We start from the raw sequence: 18,818 nt of genomic DNA on the forward strand, positions 1-18,818 counted from the left end.
AAAAGGTAAGCATTTGCATTTGTCTGAATTCATAAGATTAAACTGTTTTTAGTCTTATTACATAGTCTCGTGACATGGAAGGACTATTCTTGTATATTGTAAAAAAAAATTACCCCCCAGACCTTAGTAAGAAGATGAGGAAGTTGCTGGTAGTTTCCACCAAGGAGCACTGTCACCATCTATCAGATTTATAAGTAAGCTGACCACCAAGTTTCACTCTTATTCTTCTCTCAGTTTCCAGAATATGGATACATTTTTCATGCTGCAAATTATTTGGAGGTCATTTTCTAAAATATACTTTCAGATGAAATACACATTCCCAAGTGATACTTGAGAGCCCAAATCCATCTTTGCATGGAAAACCATCATTTAAAGCTGTTGTTGATATCTTCACAAGCATAGGTTGAAGGCACACATGGTGAAGGGGCAAAAAGTCCTTTCCAGCAGTCTTGATTCTGAATTAGTCCAGCTGATACCACTGAATCACAAAATGTAGCTCACTCAATAGCCCTAAGCAGCTAACCACAAGTAGCTAATACAGAGTGCTCTCAACAGGTTCATATGATGGCAAGTTGATGCTGGGAAACAAGGGAAATATCGGACAGACTCTTGCAAGAGCCATAAATAATGTGTGATTATACAGCAGCAATTATCTACAGGTGGGAGGATTAGTGTATTTTAAGAAAGCATTTCAGTCTGGTTTTGTTTTTTGTGTATGTTTCTATTTTTATTTTTTGTTCATAAACTATAGAAAGTAAAACTTACTAGTTGTAGGGGATATTCAAAACATGGAGTGAGAAAGCACAAGGGTTATGGGTAATAAAGGTTGAGAAACACAACAATAAAGAGGTAAGACTGATTTTTCATTAACATACAGAACTGAGTGAAACCTTTTAAGAGTCATCCATAGATACAAATTTTGATAATGCCTTAAAGTGACAAGCATATGGCCATGTACTTGAACAAATCTACAAAGGTATAAAATGAGTGGAATTTATAGTTATAATCAAAACTCACTGCAGTGCCAACCTGACACATGATAGCAGCCATATTTGTAAGGTGCTTTACAGTTTACACAACACTTTTCCCTCATTCTCTCTTTTGCCATATATTTAATGATAGGCATAATTGTGCTACATGCTAATTAGGCTTAATTAGTAAGTTCTTGTGAATGGCTGTAAAGTGGGACTGATTTGCTGCCAAAGCAAATTTTCAGTTCTTTTTACTGTATTAGTCTCCTAGTATTTATAATCAGGATCAGTTTAAAGCGTATTCCATTTTGCATCATACATGCTGATCCTCATGTATATTAAGAAACAAACTCCTGAGTCTACTCCTAGACAACTGAGCTCCCCTTGCTCCAGGGCTTTTGTTATAACAAAACTCTCAACCCCTACCAGTCCACTCGTAATCGCACATCTCTCCCACTGGTCCTCATCTACTCACACTTGAGGGAGACTTGTGTGCAAAATTTAACATTCATTCACCAACAAATTTTTATTGAGCACCATGTGCTAGAGATTGAGCAAGGCATTGGAAGCATATGCAGTGGTTGGCAGAATAGTCCTGGTCCCTGCCCTCATAGGGCTCACAGAGTAATGAGGTACACAAAGCCTAGAATGTGGCGGGGGAGGTGGGTGGGAAGTTGGCAGACCTATTTTACCCTCCCACTAAGCTACAAACTCAGCTTTTATCATGGGGTCTCCATTTGACTTTTTCCCTCATTTGGTTCAGCACTCAGGCAGGGAAAACACAGCTGTCATAGATTGTACCCCCTTTACCCCCAGCACAAGATGCTATAGGAGGGAGTGCCTGGGGCCAATAACCTGGTATTGAATAGGTTAGGGGAGGGAGCAGAATTAGTGAGGTGAAGATATTGGAGAAGCAAGTTCCCAGAAAAAAGATAGCTTTTGCAAAGGCCCCGAGGCAGGAAAGAACTTGGCAGATTTAAGAAGCTCATTTACTGTAATTACAGAGGTTGAGGCAACAGGAGAAATGACTTAGAAGACTGGAAAGGTGGAGGGTCCTAGAGCCAAGTTAAAAACTTTATCTTGAGGGTACCGAGAAGCCATGGAAAAGTTTTAATGACATTTCCCTGCCTCTTGTATCTCAACCCATTATTTACGTGGATAGGCCTTCTTATCAATTAGTACAGAGATGCTGTACAGACAAGAGTAGTATCCTTTCAGACTGAAACACATGGGTAGCTTAGCAGAAGCCATGCTTAGGAACATCAAGTAGAAAAAGTATGAGTTCAAGAGTCACAACGCATGAGGGTCTGTATGGTGTTGAACCATTTCTTAACCTCTCCAAGCCACTTTCCTTTTCTGTACAGTTGGTAATGTAATGTTTAAATCCTTCATCAGGTTTTGTAGGATCAGAAATAATAAGTATAACGCCTACGACTGGCATTCCATAGGTGGTAGCTGTCACTATTTTAGCAATGCTCTCTTGCTAACACAGATTTCAAACTCTCTTGGGGAATGGAATCACAAAATAATACATCGTCAAGTTGTGAAGAAACCTTAAAGATCTGTCTGTATATGCTGCTTGCATTCCTTCTGCAACAATGACAATTAGTTGGTTTGTTCTCCGGCATTACTTATAACATCCAGAGACAGGAAGCTCATTACTTTCTGAAGCAGTCACTGCATATTTGGCTCTATTAGAAGGTTCTTTTTGTGGACTGAATCCAAATCTGCTTCCCTGTGGCTTCTATCCAGGGGTCTCGGTAGTACCCCTAATGCCTCTTCCATGTGACAGTCCTCCAGGTATTTAAGGCCATTATCTCCCACTACCACTCACCTAGAGTTGAAAAGCTTGTTTCTTCAGCCTAAGAACAACAATAAAAGGGTCAATTCATCAAGAAAATACAACAATCTAAAACATATATGCACCTGACAATAAAAACATGAAGAGTGTTAGTGGAAGATTTTAATAATAGTAGTAGTAGTAGTAACTATCATTTACTGAGCACCGCCACTATACTTGATACTATAGATACACAGATAAGTAAGTCTCAATCAATCCTGTTAACTGAAGAAAGTTAGAAAAGTAAATAAGTGTAACACAACATTACAGATACCGTGACAGAGGTCTGTGCAGGAAAAAAGTGGGGTGGGGCACCAAGGGAATAGTTATCTTTATGAAAGAGGGGTCTGCCTCTTATAAGAGATAATATAAACTACACCCTCTCAACTGAGTAGGCAATACTTACACTCAACTGGACTTATCCATTTGTGGTATTTGTTAAAACATCATTTTAGAAGTTTTAGTCACACAAAGTATTCAAAACAGCCACTGTTAGTGACTGCAAACACATTCCTACAAAGATGTTAATTCTCCCTGTTAACATTCTTTTTTTTTTTGGTACGCGGGCCTCTCACTGTTGTGGCCTCTCCCGTTGCGAAGCACAGGCTCCGGACGCGCAGGCTCAGCGGCCATGGCTCAGGGGCCCAGCCGCTCCGCGGCATGTGGGATCTTCCCGGACCGGGGCACGAACCCGTGTCCCCTGAATCGGCAGGCAGACTCTCGACCACTGCGCCACCAAGGAAGCCCCTTGTTAACATTCTTTACAAAGACTTTTGGGTTAGGGGCTTCCCTGGTGGCGCAGTGGTCGAGAGTCTGCCTGCCGATTCAGGGGACACGGGTTCGTGCCCTGGTCCACATGCCGCGGAGCGGCTGGGCCCGTGAGCCATGGCCGCTGAGCCTGCGCGTCCGGAGCCTGTTGCTCCGCCACGGGAGAGGCCACAACAGTGAGAGGCCCGCGTACCGCAAAAAAAAAAAAAAAAGACTCTTGGGTTAGAGTCAGAATAATGGAAGCCAGGCAAGGAAGAAGAGTGGAATACTGTGATTTGTTGTACCTGTAAATGGATGGCAAATATTTGAAAACGAGGAACCTCAACTAGTCTTTCATAAGCACTGAAATAGAAAAGATGAGGCATACTCTGTTTGTTGTGGCCATGCAATATTGGAAGGCCACAGAAGATGGAGAGGAGTAAAGCACTTCAGTCCTTGTTTCTTTATATGGGGCCCTGTGCTGGATGCCAGGGTAAAGATGACCCAACTAAGAGGCTGAGGCATGGGCACAAGGCGATTGAATGCAGATAGAGGTGGGGAACCTTAGAAAAGGATTATTTGATGTGGCCTGGAAATTCTGAGGATAGATCCTTGGACGGATGAAGTTAGCCTTCCTGAAGGAGGCAGCTTGTCCAAGAATAAATACAACAGTGAAGTCCTCCCAGCCTCCTAATGTGGACCTTCCTCGTGTGAGCCTTAGAGAGCAAAAGGCAGTGAAACTTGAGCTGCCGTCTTGAAGAAGAAACACATGAGAGGCGGAAACACGAGAGTAAAATAACAGTGGAAACTAAAACTAGTACTTTTCAAGTTCGTTAAAGAAGAATCCCTTCCAGAAACAGTTATAACACTAAGGATCTTGAAATGTTCCCCAAAACAAACAAATAATGAGAAAGTGTAGAAAAGTTCATTTCACAATGTGCAAGCCTTCCACCTTCAGAAGTCATCAAGGAGGATAAAGCAAGTGTTGTTAGAAGCAAAAAGTACTCATGGAGACAAGTGAGGAAACAGGAGTGTTAAGCAGAAGTTCAGAGACACCAGTCCCATCCCCATTGCCCATCTGAGGGGATTGAAGTCCAGAGAGGATCTCCAACTCCTAAGACACAGATAGGACTCCTTTCACCTAGCAGGGCACAGCGCTGCAACCCAGTGATGGGGTTAGTGCACGCCTCATTCAGCCATTTCTGAACTGACTTGACAAAACACAGGAACTTATTCCCGGAAAACTCTTCATTTCACCATGATACTTCATCGAGGAATTTTCTCCTCTGCTGGGGCCCTGGCACAAAGTAATCAAGGCCTCTCTTCTGCCCCTCATTTGCTGAGCTACCTTTTCTTGTTGTCGTTTTTTTATTTTGGGGGGCGGGGGGGCCACACCTCACAGCATGAGGAACTTCCCTGACCAGGGATTGAACTGATGGCGCATGCATTGGAAGTGTGGAGTCTTAACCACTGGACCACCAGGGAAGTCCACTGAGCTACATTTTTTTAAAAAAAGTTCCCTTCAGGCATAATTATTAAAACATTATCCACATACCATAAGTTTCACCTTTTTAAAGTGTACAAAGCTATGATTTTTAGTATATTCACAAGGTTGTGCAAATATCACCACTAATGCCAGATCATTTTCATTTCTCCTGTAAGGAGACTTGGTCCTCATTAGTAGATACTCCCAATTGTCCCTCCCCTAAACCCCTAGCAACCACTAATCTACTTTCTGTCATTATGGATTTACCTTTTTTGGACATTTCATATAAATGGAATCATACAATATGTGGTGTTATGTGTCCGGCTTCTTTCACTTAATGAAATGTTTTTGTGATCCATTCATGTTGTAGCATGCATCAGTGCTTCATTCCTTTTTATGGCCAAATAATACGTTATTATAGATAGACCACATTTTATTCATCCATTCATCAGTTGATGGGCTTTGGGTTTTTCCATCTTTTGGCTGTTGTGAATAACAATACTATGAATATTCATGTCAAGTTTTTGTGCGGACATATGCTGTGTGTGTGTGTGTGTGGACAGTTGCACCCAGGAGTGCAACTGCTTGGTCATATGGTAACTCTAAGTTTTAACTCTTTGAGGACTTGCCGGACTATTTTTCGAAGGGCTACACATCTTACATTCTCATCAGCATCGTATGAGGGATCCAACTTTGCCACGTCCTCACTAACACTCTTTTTTTATTATAGCCATTCTAGTAGGTGTATAATATTACCTCATTGTGTTACTGATTTTCATTTCCCTAATGACAAATGATGCTGAGCATCTTTTCATGTGTTTGTTGACCTTTGTATATCTTCTTTGGAAAAATCTCTATTCAAATTCTTTTCCCATTTTTTAATTGGGTTGTCTTTTTATTGTTGAGTTGTAAAAATCCTTTCTATATTCTGATTACTAGACCCTTATCAGATATATGTTTGCAAATATTTTCTTTCATTCTGTGGGTTTATGTTTCTTGAAGTGTCCTTTGAAGCATTGCTGAGCTACTTTTAACAAATATTAAAACATCTTAAACCAAATTAGGAATATGTAATTGGTGTCTGAATTATACTTTTAAATTTAATAAATAAGCATTATAATTTTATGAGCAAACCATAGCATGCAGACCCCGTTTGGGGGCTTCCAAACTGAGTCTTGGGTTCACTATGGGATCCATCATAATGATAGTTACTGCTTTTATAGCATTTAGGTGCCACGTGCTGTTTGGGCACTTTGCAAGTATTAACTTCTCTAATTCTCACCACAGTCCTATGAGGGAGAAACTTATTACTTTACTCATTGTACAGATGAGAAAACGGAGGCAGAGGGAGGTTAAGTAATTTGCCTGAAGCCAAAGAATGAGTAAGTAACAGAGATGGGCTCCAGATTCCGTAGCTCTTAACTATCTGCCATGGAGAAGGCGGAATGAAACCATTTCAAAGAATGCCTAACTCCTCGCTTTGGGGAAATAATGGTGTTTTCATGGCGTCTACACTCTGAACAGTTTTCCTCTCTGTACCAAGCCAGGAACTAGTGCCACCCTTCCAGGCGTCTTCATTACTCCCTCCCCTCCCAGTCTAGCTTCAGGATCTTCTCTCCTGTCCACCGGTCCGATACTTCAGTGTTTGGAAGTAACAGCAAATTTGCCTGCGTTCCCCAGGTGGAGTGGTTCTAAATTTCTGGCAGCCAGTGGGAACAGAGGAGCAGCGGATTCAGCCCAAAGAGGCTCAAGGCTGAGCCATGGGAGGGGCCAGCGAAGGGGGCGGGAACTGAACCCCGGAGGACTTGACCACAGTGTGCAGTGTGCGGCGCCGGCTGCTCAGAGCGGAGCCATGAGCTGGACCTGCCCACGTTGCCAGCAACCCGTTTTCTTTGGTGAGGCCTGGGCGGAGGAAGGGGAGAAGACGGGGCGAGTGAGAGCCTTTGGGCTCCATGAGGACGCAAGGAGCTGGCCACGGTGTGGTCCCAGCCCCCTTTTCCACCTATGGGGCGCACAGCACTCGGGCGGGATGGAACTGGCCTCCCGGAGACACTCCCCATCGTCTCTAGGAATCACGGTGGGGGGGAACAGGGGGGAAAGGAGGGCGCCTTGTGCTTGGACTGGCTCTGCCCGGTTGCACCTTGTCCCCCACAGCAGAGAAGGTGAGCTCCCTGGGCAAGAACTGGCACCCATTCTGTCTGAAATGTGAGCACTGCCACAGCGTCCTGTCCCCAGGAGGGCATGCAGAGGTGAGGCCGGGCTGGGGTGCACAGCCTTGTGTCTGTCACTGTCGCCGAGTCACCAGCCCCCGGTTTCAGCCCCATTGGCCCACCAAAGGCAACCTCAGCAGCCAACTCCCAAGATCACCTACCCAATAGGCACCACACCAGCCAGCATGTGGGGAGCCGGAATTGTGCTGGTGGATCCCATGCCTTTCGTCAGGTGGGGGAGGGAAGCAGCACTGCTTCCTGAGCTGCTCTTTCCCTGTCTCCCTGACCACAATGGCAGTTCTGGCATGCCAGCCCACCCATCACTGCTCCCAGCCCCCGCAGCCCAGGCCAGTAGACAGACACACCTGGCAGCCTGTCCTGGGGAAAAGCCTGTGGGGCACAGGAGAGCCCCCTTGGGCCCTAAGCAGTCCTCTTCCCTCTGCTTGTGCCTAGCACAACGGAAGGCCGTATTGCCACAAGCCATGCTATGGGGCTCTCTTTGGACCCAGGGGTAAGTACCAGCCTGGAAGGGGCCAGGGGACAGCAGAACCCTCCGTGTGGCTGGGAGCTGGAGGCTCAAGCCTGACCTCCCCTCTTCTCTCTGCAGGGGTGAACATTGGTGGTGTGGGCTCCTACCTCTACAATTGCCCCACCCCCACCCCTGCCAGCGCTACTCCTCTTAGCCCCAGCAGCTTCAGCCCCCCCAGGCCCAGGACTGGCCTCCCCCAGGGCAAGAAAAGTAAGTGAGATCGAGCCCCAGCTACTCCTCCTCCTGACCCTTCCCCAGGATGGAACAGGGGATGGGGACCAGGTGGCAGTAACCCACCTAGTCCTTTGCTTCACATTCCTACAACTTTGTTCATGGCAAAGACTTCTCTTCTCTGTGGCCCCTTTTTTGATGTTTCCTCCTGTCAGCTGCTGAGTAAGAGGTAAATCGGGCAGGTGGCATTATCACCCCCATTTTACGGGTGAGAAAACTGAGGTCTGTAGAGGGCAAATGACCTTGTGCAGTCACACAGCTAGTCAGAGGCAAAGCTGGCCTGGAACTCAGGCCCCTCCCAGGCCAGGGCCATGGAAGGAATGACCTAGAGTAAGGGGTCATTGAGATGGGCCAGCCCCTCACATTCTTCCACTTCTCCCCTCTCCCTGTTCCTTCCTCCATCCCCTGGAGAGGGCAGTGACATTGTGCTCCCCAACACCTGACACCCCTGCCCTGGCCAGCTCCTATATCAGCTCAGGTTTCCTGAGGATTGAGTTGCTGACGGGGTTGGGCTGGTGGGCACCTGAGCCCCTGGGAGGATGAGAAGGAAGCAGGTGGTCCCTCCTGCAGGTAGGGATGGGGCAGGAAGTGGAGTCAGAGGGGACTCAGCTCTGCCTGAGGAAGGCAGGCTCATGTCCATGAGGGTGGGAGGCTCTGGGATGAGCATGGCTTTTGGAAGAGGACAGTGCCATATGCAGGGCAGGGCTGATGGGTCCTGTTTAGGCCTGGCCTCCACCTCAGCCCTAGCGGGGGCCTCTTCCCCTTAAAGGCCCTCCCCACACGAAGACGTTCACTGGGGAGACCTCGCTGTGCCCTGGCTGTAAGGAACCCGTCTATTTCGGTAAGTGACAACAGAAAGCTAGGAGAGAGGGGTGCAGGATGGGCATCAAAGGGCAGGGAGGTGGTACAAGGCAAGTGGGTCTCCCTGCCCTGCCCCTTGAACTACCATCTCTCCCCCACCAGCTGAGAAGGTGATGTCTTTGGGCAGAAATTGGCACCGACCCTGTCTGAGGTGCCAGCGGTGCCGGAAGACCCTGACTGCTGGGAGTCACGCTGAGGTGAGCAGGGCAGGGGTGGGTGATTATGCTGGGAGGAGGGAGGCTGGAGATGGGAAAAGAGCCAAGCTGAGATGTCTCTCTTTCTCTCTGTGTCCCAGCATGACGGCGTCCCCTACTGCCACATCCCCTGCTATGGCTACCTGTTTGGCCCCAAAGGTGGGCAGCCCCACCCCAGACAATGGGCCTAAAGTATGGCATGTGGGTCTGTGGGGATGTGTGGACAACTTCCCCTGTGGTCAAACACACCCCAGACCCCTCCCAATTCCCTCCAGCCTTCAGCCCAGCACCCTCCCCAGCCCCAAGGCCCTTGGTGATGCGGCTCTCTCCCTCAGGTGTGAACATTGGTGATGTGGGCTGCTACATCTATGACCCCGTGGAGATCAAATGAGATGCTCATAGCAGAGGTCACCCTAACTCAGGCCTCCCATCATCCTCTCCATGGTCCAATGGAAGCTACAGAATTCTCTAGTCCCACGAGGGTGGGAGAAGGTGTGATTCTGGCAGCCTGGGCCTAGGCTCCATGGTAGACCAGAGTCTACACTTTCTCTGCCAACTCCTCCCTTTCCCATTCCTATCTGGTCAGGCAACATAGGCCACCCCATTTGAAGGTTAGTGTCTTGGTCTTCCCAATCCCTTGACCCAGCAAATTCTGTAACTTCAAGGTACTCATAAAACTTGTGTTTATTTTGGCTTCTCCAATAAAATGTTGGCTCCCATGCCTTCAACTCTTCTTTGGGCATGAGGCCTAGACAGTGGGTTGGAGGGTGGGGAGTGTAGGGGTGTGGGGATGCATTACCCTGCAAAGTGACTGGGAGGTAGCAAAGCCAGCCATGGGAACAAAGAGCTCTGTTCTCCTGGTCCCCTGGCTCTGGCACTGGGCAGCTCCCAGCACCACGCAGTGGACAGCATGCCCACCAGCCCTGCTGGTACCAGAAGTCGTTATAGGACAGTTCTTTCTTTAGCACCATCTCTAGAGGAAGCACCTTATTCAGCATCTCATTTGAGCATGAGAGCAGATAGATCCTGCGGCGAGGTCTGCTAAGAGGCTTCATTATCCATTTGAGAGATGACCAGACAGACCCAGAGAGGGAAAGCCACATGCCCAAGGTCACCCAGAAATCAGTGACAAAGCTGGGACCAGAACCCAGGGCCAGACTCAGTGGCTTCCCATCCAGGGCTCATCCCACAGCTCCTCACTGTTGCCCTAACCCAAGGGGCACCTTTATTTACAGAATCCCCCCAGCCATGAGAGGGGTGCCAGAATTCTCAGCAGCCCACTGCATTCTGGGAAGTTGCTCTGTTGCTGGAGGCCAAATAGTCAAGGCTGGATGAGCACAGAGAGGGGGCAACTCCAGCCCTGGACAGGGGGCTCACTGCCCCCAGCCCTGGTCAGAGGGCCTGCCCTTCTGTTCTCCCAGCCCCTGCTGCAGAACTTCCATGGAGGGCCTGCCCCTGATTCCATTCAGTCCTGGACCTGCTTCATGGGCATCTCTTCCTCCTGAGGGCTGGATGGGGCACTGAGGAGGAAGGAGTCATGAGCAATGGTGGGGTTTATCCTCCCAGCCTACCACCCCAGCCTGCCCCATAGGGCTGGCCTAGGGCTCCCCCCAGCTCTTGATATACAAACACATGTACTCCCACAAGTGACTCCCACACATGCTTGACACATCCCTGACATGTAGGCATACCTGAGTGTGTGTACACATCCTCTTCTTCCTGGACACACACACAGGTATGGACTCATTTACACCTCTATACATGCAGTTTACATACCTCAGGTCACACACCCATGCACACGTGCATACATGCACCAGACACACATGTGCAGACATGTCTTCCTCTCTGAATCTTACCTAAGGTGTCAGGTACCTCAGCACCCATACCCACATGCATGTGCTCACACAGATACAGTCCTGTGCACACACCTCTTCCTCTCCACGTCTTGGATGGTCTCTGGTAGTTGTGCCTGCTTTGTCTCTGGTAGCAGGAGGGCAGTGCAGGCAGCCAGCAGGGCGATCCCCCCATAAGCGAGCTTGGGCAGTGACAGCCATACTCCGTCCAGCAAGGCTGCCAGTGGGGCCAAAGAGCCCCCCAGTCGGCCCACCAGTGCAGTCAGCCCCATCCCTGTCTGTCTGCTCAGAGAGAGAGGATGGAGGAGGGGGTTGGTGCTCACACCTACTTGCGGTCATGCCTCATGGGGCTCCCTTTCTGGGCTGGCAGGGCCTGGTGCCCCCTTCTCCCCAGACAGCTAAGAAAGCTGAGTCTTCTTTCAGGTGGTCTTCCCACCCACCCCTAGGCCAGGGGCCCCCAAGCCAGCACCCACCAGAGGATGGGCCCCCATTCTGATAGTACCAATCAGGTATTGCTGAAGGAAAAAAAAAAGTCATCAGAAAGAGGATGGGGAAAGGGTAGCATGAAAGGAAGGGGTCAGCAGCTGGAACAGACCCTGCCATGTTACAGGAGACACAAGGCTTTCTAAACATGCCCAGCTGCCTACCCATCTCCTCCCCACCTGTCAATAGCTACCTGAAAGGGCCAGGGCCTTATGTCCAGAGACAACCCCCAAGGGCAGTTCTGCTTAGGCTGTGTTGAGTAGGATGGGATGGACAGATGGGGCCTTTTTTTTTTTTTTTTTTTTTGCGGTATGCGGGCCTCTCACTGTTGTGGCCTCTCCCCTTGCGGAGCACAGGCTCCAGACGCGCAGGCTCAGCGGCCATGGCTCACGGGCCCAGCCGTTCCGCGGCATGTGGGATCTTCCCGGACTGGGGCACGAACCCGTGTCCCCTGCATCGGCAGGCGGACTCTCAACCACTGCACCACCAGAGAAGCCCCAGATGGGGCCTTTTGCGACTGTTTTCTTTTAAAGGAGGCCCAGAAAAGTTGTCTGACCTTGCTCAAGGTCACTTAGTAAAGAAGATTAAATGCCCCACCTCCTCCCAGACTTAGGCAAACACAAACAGCTCTGATTAGCTCTGTAAGGAATGGGCGACAGGGACTGGGGTGCAGTGTGTGTATGTAGGCGTGTTGATAAGAGTTGTGACTAACAAGCCCTCCCTCCAGGTGGCTTGCCTGGGACCCCTCACCTGAGCACGGTAGGGTACAACTCCGACGTGAAAAGGTAGGCAGTGGTGAAGGCAGCTTCAGAAAAACCTTTCCCCATCACCGCCAGGGCGGTGCTCCAGGACTTTACCTCTGGAGGAAAAGGGGTTCAGGCAGTGAGGAGGCCTTGCAGAACAGAAGTTCTCCCAGGATAGGAGGTGGAGCCTCCGGAGAGGGCCAGACTTAACCGGCCTTGAGTCGGGGCTTCCGGGAAAGAGCCGGGTGGCGGTGGGGGGCGGGGTTTTCTCGGCCAGAAGGCGGGGCCTACGGGAATGGGCGGGGCTTGGGGCGGGGCTCACCGGAGGACACCAACAGCCTGAAGCCCAAGGCGAGGGCGGCGCCGAGCAGCGTTCCTGCCAGCGTGAGGCGGCGTCCGGCGTGGCGCACCGACAGGTAGACCAGCAGCTTGGAGGGCAGCTCCACGGCCCCGAAGAGCAGCTGCGTCTGGTACACGTTCAGCCCCAGTCCCGACACATCCAGGCTCACGCCGTAATAGGAAAAGTTCACTCCAAACCTGAGGGGGGTCGCGATGCCACTCAGGGGTCCTCCTTCGCGCCCCCTTGTCCTCTCTTCTCAGGAGCCTTGGCCTTTTAGAGGGACCGTCTCCCCCACCTTCGGAGCCCGCTGCCCACGGTCTTCCGTGTCCCCATAATCCCTTCTGAGTGTGCAGCACATGCCAGTAGCCCAAGCACCTTTACCTAATCTTCACAGCAACCCTGTGAGATAGGAACTAATAGCGTCCGGTTGTACAGAAGAGGCACTGAGGCTCAGAGTGTTAAGTGACCTGTCAAAGGGCTCACAGTAAGGAGGTGGCAGAGCCTGAATTTAACCCCACGTGTCTCTGATGCCTGCTCCATCCTGACCTCCCAGAGCCCCCTTCCCCCCTAGAGGCGGATCCTCCTGCCATCGGCAGTTACAGTTTCACTTGTCCCTTGTCCTCTCACACTCAGCACCAGTGGAGTGTGCCCCTCCCCCACCCCACCAGGCCCAGGTCAGCCCCCGCCTCACCACACCACCATGCAGCACAATGAGATGTGTCGCAGCCTTGGAGTCCGGAACAGGTCTAGGTATGAGGGTGTTCGGACCACCCGCTCCGCAGCAGCCACTTTGCTCAGAGCCTGGTGGGGAAGGAGGAGAGTTTGTGACCTCGGAGTTGGCTATGTGGCCTGAACAAGGCACCTTGTTCTCCCTGGGTTTCCATCCTTCTCTTCTGCAGTAGTGGGGGAGGGGATGCACGTGGGAGCTGAGTAGGGTGGGTCCTGAGTCAAGGGTGTGGCCCACCAGGGCCAGTAGGACATCCTGAAGAGTTTGGAACACTCCATTGGGGGCCAGGAGCTTTTCTTGCACACAGAGTGGATCCCAGGAAGGGGACCCTTGACACAGGGCACACACACACACACACACACACACACACACACACACACACACACACGTACTTGCATGCACTCACACATTCACTCTCACCTCCTGGCTCAGGCCGTCCTCACCCAGAGGCCGCCCATTGAGCCTGGCACAGCGGAGCAGGTACCTGTGGGCCTCTTCCACACGGCCCTGGGTCAGAAGCCAGCGTGCAGACTCAGGCACCCACCTGGGGGGCAGGAGGAGGCCCTTCAGTCAGAGCACCCTAAGCCACATCTCCCTCCTGGGCACACCACAGGCTGTCAGTTTCCAGGCTCTTCCCCACACAGTCCCCTCAGCCTGGAATGTGTTCTCTTCCCAAGCCCTCCTCACCTGATGAACTATTATTCATCCCTTAAGGCCCAATTTCAAAGCCACCTCTTCCCACTCTTCCTTGCCCAGGCCTAGGTCCTCCACAGCCTGGGAGTCCCTTCTCTACTCAACTGAATTGGTCTTGCTCCCAAAACCTCAGCCCCCAGGACCAGCTACCCACGTCACCCACAGGTGACAAGAGGGCATAGGATGGAAGAGAGACAGACATACAGACATACCCACAGGGATCATCCAAAACCAGTTCACTTTGGGGAGGCAATGAAATGCCCACCTCACTCAGCCCCCCACCTCCTGCTTGGACTCCCTACCCCTGTGCTGGCTTGGCCGCCACCCCCACCCCTCCAGGGCGCCAGCCTGTCTGTGCTTGGCTCTATCTCTTCTGTCACTCATGTGTTCATCTCTATCTGTGCCTCTGAGTCTGCCTTTCGGTCCTGGTTTCTCACTGTCTCTCAGTGGTTCTGTCTCTGTCATTCCATTTCTATCTCTCTATATTTTGTTCCCTGTTTCTCTGCTTCACATGCCTGGTGCCATCTTCTTTGTATTGATCTCTGTCTCTCTTTCTCTCTGTTGGTCACTGACAGTTTCTCTTCATCTCTCAGTCTGTCTTCGAATCTCAGCCTCTGATTAATTCTGTCTCTGGCCTCCTGTATCTCCCACTCCCCAGCTACCCCCAGGTCTCACCAGATGCTGAGGATGCCTGGGGCACAAGGCAGGGTGACAGCCAGCAGAAGCCATCGCCAGTCCCGTATCAGGTAGCCGACCAGTGCCAACAGCATCACACCCCCTGTCCAGAAGGTGCTGCTCAGGACACCTGCCACAGTACGGTGTCCCACGTCCAGCCACTCCAGCTCTGGACCCAGGGCGCAGTTGGAGACAGGAAGACAGTTAGCAAGGGCCAGAGGGGCTCAGTCTCACCCTTGACAGCTGCCTCCCTGCAGTCTTCTAGGCCCTACCCGTCCTTTGCCTGCCTCACCCAGTGGCATCACGATGATGGTGAAGCCAGCCAGAGCCGTGCCAGTGAGGGTGCGAGTGATGGCAAACATGGTATAGCTGACTGAGGCTGCAGATGCCAGGCCCAGCACCAGGGAACTCACATAGGCCACGAGCAGCAGACGGCGCCGCCCAAACCTGCACAGGGGTCACGCAGGGTCAGCGCCCTGTAGAAGGGAAGTCCCAAGACAGAGGTATACTAGGCCCATACCCCAGCTAGTGGAAAGGGTTCCCCACCCCACACCCTTGTTGGCCCCCCTACCTCACCCCACCTGTCAGACAGGTATCCGAAGGCCACGGCCCCCACCAGCACACCGGCGAAGAAGAAGGTGGAAGTGGCTCTGTTCAGGCCTTTCTGCTCACACACCAGGTCCCACTGCAGGGACAGGCAGGGAGGGGCCTCCTATGGGCACAGGGCCCTCTCCAGCTGGTACCAATCCCTCTTCTCCTAGACCCCAGGTTCTTCTGAGGTCAACTGTGCCATCCTGGTACCTCCATATCAGATAGCCCCCAACTATTCACCCCAGCTTGGGAGGGGTGGTGGAAAACTTTGCCCCTCCCCAATTCTGCAGCCTCAGTGTCTTCCCATAGAAGGCCTTGACCCTGACAACAGTTCTGCTCCTTCCCAGAGAGACTCTGCCCCCACCTGCACTCCTCTAGATGGATTATGCAAATCCTAGACCTGGGGCCCGGAAAAAAGGAAGAGGGAGGAGTCCTCTATTGTTTCTCCACCTCTTAGTACAGAGACACCCTTCTCAACTCTCTGCCCCAGCTCCCTAGAGCCATCTTAGCCCTCACCTGCCCTAATCACCTCCCAGTTAATGATAGCAGCTCTCACACAGGGGCTTTACTACAAGCCAGGAACGAAGCTCAGTACTTTGAATTTATAGATCCCATCTACAGATTGGTAAACTGAGACTCTAAACGGTAAAGTAATGTGTCTAATGCCCACATGGTAATCACCCAAGGCAATGGCAGGCCCATCCACTGGCATGTCCCCCAACCTCCCAGCTCGGGTACCTCAGTTGCAATGGTGGAGGAGAATTCCGAGTGGTCGTACTCCCAGCCCTGAGGGCAGGGCACTGTGGAGGGCTCACCCTCCAGCTGCTCCCCAGGGCTCTGCCCCCCTCCCCACAGCGTGGTGTTGGGGAGGGCCTGGAGATGGGTGAAGAGGAGGCAGGAGCTGAGCCTGCCATCAGGCTCCCGGGGCAGGTGGGCCTCCAGCCACTCGTCCTGGTGACTGAAGTTGGCAGGGACTCCAGGCAGGGCACAGCGGTGGGCTGGCACAGCAGCCAGGAAGATGGGCAGGAGGAAGTGCATGGGCAGCAGCACACGGGGCAGGGCCAGCAGTGCCACGTTCCGCAGCTGGAAGGGCCCAAATCCTCCCACCTTGTGTAGCAGCTCCTCGAATCCCATGCTGCCCACCTACCAACCTTCTCCAGCACGGACTCCCTCTGTAGTGCCCAGCACAGCTCAAACTGCCCACCACTTGGACCCTTGGACTCTGGAGGCGGGAGTAGACTGACTGATGAGCAGAGAGCCTGCAGCCAGAATCCAGCCCTCAGGGGCTGGCCCAGGATTGGGCCCTCCCAGGCCACCCAGGTCTCCAGGGATCCCTGCCTGTCTGGCCCAGTGCCTGGGGGGAGGGGCTGCCATCCATTCAGAGGTCACTGACTCCGTGGCTCTGGGACTTACATATTGGTGCTCAAGGACCAAGTGGGGCAACTTTGTGCTGCCATGATGGGGTAGCTGGGTATGTAGGAGGGGAGGCCCTAGCCCCTTGGTCAGCAGAGCTTCCAAGGGGCCCTAAAAGGGGAGGTCCCCTGGAGCATAGTGCCAGCTCTCCCTGGTTGCCCTTTGTCCTGTGAAGCCTTAGTTCAGCTTGGTCTTTTTGCAGCCACAGCCTGACCAGCAGCTCAGGATGCAAGACTGACAGCCAGGCCCTAACCAGGTGAAGGGTTCTTCCTGCTGAGCCAAAAGGCCTCCTTGTACCCCTACCTGGAGCTTATGCCCTGGCCTGAGACACACCTGGAACCACACTGGACAGCCTGGCTGATCTGGGGGTCTGAGACCTATCACCCTCCCACTTCTTCACTCAGGGGCTCTTCTCATATACACAGTCCCTTCTGCCTGCCCTCTGCCCCTATTTCAGGAGCTTCCTAGATTACCCCGTGGTGTCTGGGGGGTGGGTGGTGGTGGTAGGGAAGGAAAGGGTTTGCCAAGGTCCTGGCATAGTTGCCTGCAATGAATGCCTAAGACTCAGAATTTGTCTGACTCCCCACTCAGTTCTCATTCATGTCCCCCTGCCACGAAAGCACAGAGAAAGCCAGCAATGTCAGATTTATTCTGATCTGATTCTCCAAACACCAGGTTGGCAAATAAGCTTCTAAAGAGCCTAAGCGACAAAAACATTTGAAAACCTCTTATTTAATCTAGCCCCCACTTTGAAGAGTTAAGATAAACTGTTTGGGAGGCTGGGAACACGGCTTGCTGGGTTCACACAGTGACTCAGCAGCAGAGCTGGAGAGAGGACCAGGACCCCTGACTCTTGCCCAGGCCTTTGACCCAAGCTGCTGAGCTGGAGATGTTACAGTTTGCCCTAAGCTGGGCTCACTGAGAAAGCTCTGGGAAAAGAGCTAAATTGTTGACATGGTGTGTGTTAATGGTGATGTTAATAGGCTTGGGAGTGAGGGCAGTGATTTGGTGGTGGTGACAGAAGGTGATAATAGTAAAAGATATTGAGCCTCTTGTGCAACCTCAGCATTCTGTAAGGTACAAAGATGCCTTGGCCACAGTCCCTGCCCCCAGTGAGCATGCAGTCTGGTGAGAGGGTTAAAATAAGTGATACGACCCCCCCTGCTTCCAGTCTCACCCCTCTCAACACACCCACCACAATGAACATTTTAAAACACAAATCTGACAGGGTAATATCTCTGTTTAAAACCCTTCACCGTGGTACTTCCCTGGCGGTCCAGTGATTAAGACTCTGCCTTGCAATGAAGGGGGTGCGGGTTCAATCCCTGGTCAGGGAGTTAGGATACCACATGCCTCGTGGCCAAAAAACCAAATCATAAAACAGAAGCAATATTGTAACAAATTCAATAGACTTTTTAAATGGTCCACATCAAAAGCAAACAAACAAAAAAACTCCTCACCAGCTCCCTCTGCTGGAGGGTGAAAGTCCAGCTCCCTAGCTTGGCCCATATGACCCTCCATATGACTCCTCTCCCCAAGCCTGTCTCTGACCCCTCCCCACCATGCCCCATTCCCTCCAGTACCCTGGGTGCGGTCCTGAAGGCAGCCCTGGCCTCCCTCCTATTCACCTGGTGCGTGCCCCAGCCACTCTGGAGACCAGCTCAAGAGTGAGAAACTCCTTCCCTCTTGCTCTCACCCATATGTGACCCCCACATGGTTGGTTCCTCCCTCATTTGATACTATGTAATCATTTCTATAAAAATATAAAATACCATAAGTGTTTGCGGTTCCTGAGAGGTAAGTTTTGCAGCCATCTCATCACCATGGTCCCTCCAGCGACTCCACAGGGGAATACTCTGAGGTTTTTCCACAGCCAGAGAGAACAGCCAGTGAGGCCAACCCTGGGCATTGGCTGTGGTGCCTGCGTTTTCACAGTGGAGGGTTCTCTCCTGCCTTAACATGAGACGTAGCTAATAGTCACCTCTCTCTCTTTGCATTGGCTTCTAGGCAACTCAGATATAAATCTGAAGCCCCTTTCTACAGAGAGTAATTTGACATTAACTGTACCACCAGCTTCATCTTATTCCCTGCCTCCACCCCATATGGCAGCTCTCCTCTCTGATGTCATCAAGGAATGGTGGTGATAATGACCATGATGTTTGGAGGCTGGAAAAGCAAGGACAAGCAAGGTAGGAAATGCCAGGAGTCTAACCAGAGTACTGATCAGCTCT

The 18,818-nt window shown here is 51.4% G+C and overlaps 2 protein-coding genes across 5 annotated transcripts; one reads left to right on the forward strand and one right to left on the reverse strand.

Annotated features, from left to right (window-relative positions):
- Positions 1–6,826: 6,826 nt before the first annotated feature.
- On the forward strand, positions 6,827–9,460 carry CRIP3 (cysteine rich protein 3; the record flags this gene model as incomplete). 2 transcript variants are annotated; one of them, XM_082664074.1, is made up of 8 exons in its annotated part: positions 6,827–6,939; positions 7,199–7,293; positions 7,708–7,765; positions 7,862–7,993; positions 8,784–8,855; positions 8,978–9,072; positions 9,171–9,228; positions 9,405–9,460. In XM_082664074.1, the coding sequence occupies exons 1-8, from the start codon at positions 6,897–6,899 to the stop codon at positions 9,458–9,460; spliced, it is 609 nt and encodes a 202-aa protein (XP_082520200.1). In that variant the 5' UTR covers positions 6,827–6,896. The 2 variants fall into 2 exon arrangements, with proteins under 2 accessions (XP_082520200.1, XP_082520201.1); XM_082664075.1 differs by lacking the exon at positions 7,862–7,993.
- Positions 9,461–9,757: 297 nt separating this feature from the next.
- SLC22A7 (solute carrier family 22 member 7) lies at positions 9,758–16,308 on the reverse strand (the record flags this gene model as incomplete). 3 transcript variants are annotated; one of them, XM_082664191.1, is made up of 10 exons in its annotated part: positions 9,758–10,589; positions 10,998–11,204; positions 12,156–12,264; positions 12,471–12,685; positions 13,180–13,289; positions 13,636–13,759; positions 14,584–14,752; positions 14,876–15,030; positions 15,165–15,268; positions 15,913–16,308. In XM_082664191.1, the coding sequence occupies 10 exons, from the start codon at positions 16,306–16,308 to the stop codon at positions 10,535–10,537; spliced, it is 1,644 nt and encodes a 547-aa protein (XP_082520317.1). In that variant the 3' UTR covers positions 9,758–10,534. The 3 variants fall into 3 exon arrangements, with proteins under 3 accessions (XP_082520317.1, XP_082520315.1, XP_082520316.1); XM_082664189.1 differs by having other exon boundaries at positions 9,758–10,583; positions 10,994–11,204; XM_082664190.1 differs by having other exon boundaries at positions 15,165–15,295.
- Positions 16,309–18,818: the final 2,510 nt, after the last annotated feature.

The sequence above is a fragment of the Grampus griseus genome (genome assembly GCF_964374135.1).
Source record: "Grampus griseus genome assembly, chromosome: 10".
Classification (NCBI taxonomy): domain Eukaryota; kingdom Metazoa; phylum Chordata; class Mammalia; order Artiodactyla; family Delphinidae; genus Grampus; species Grampus griseus.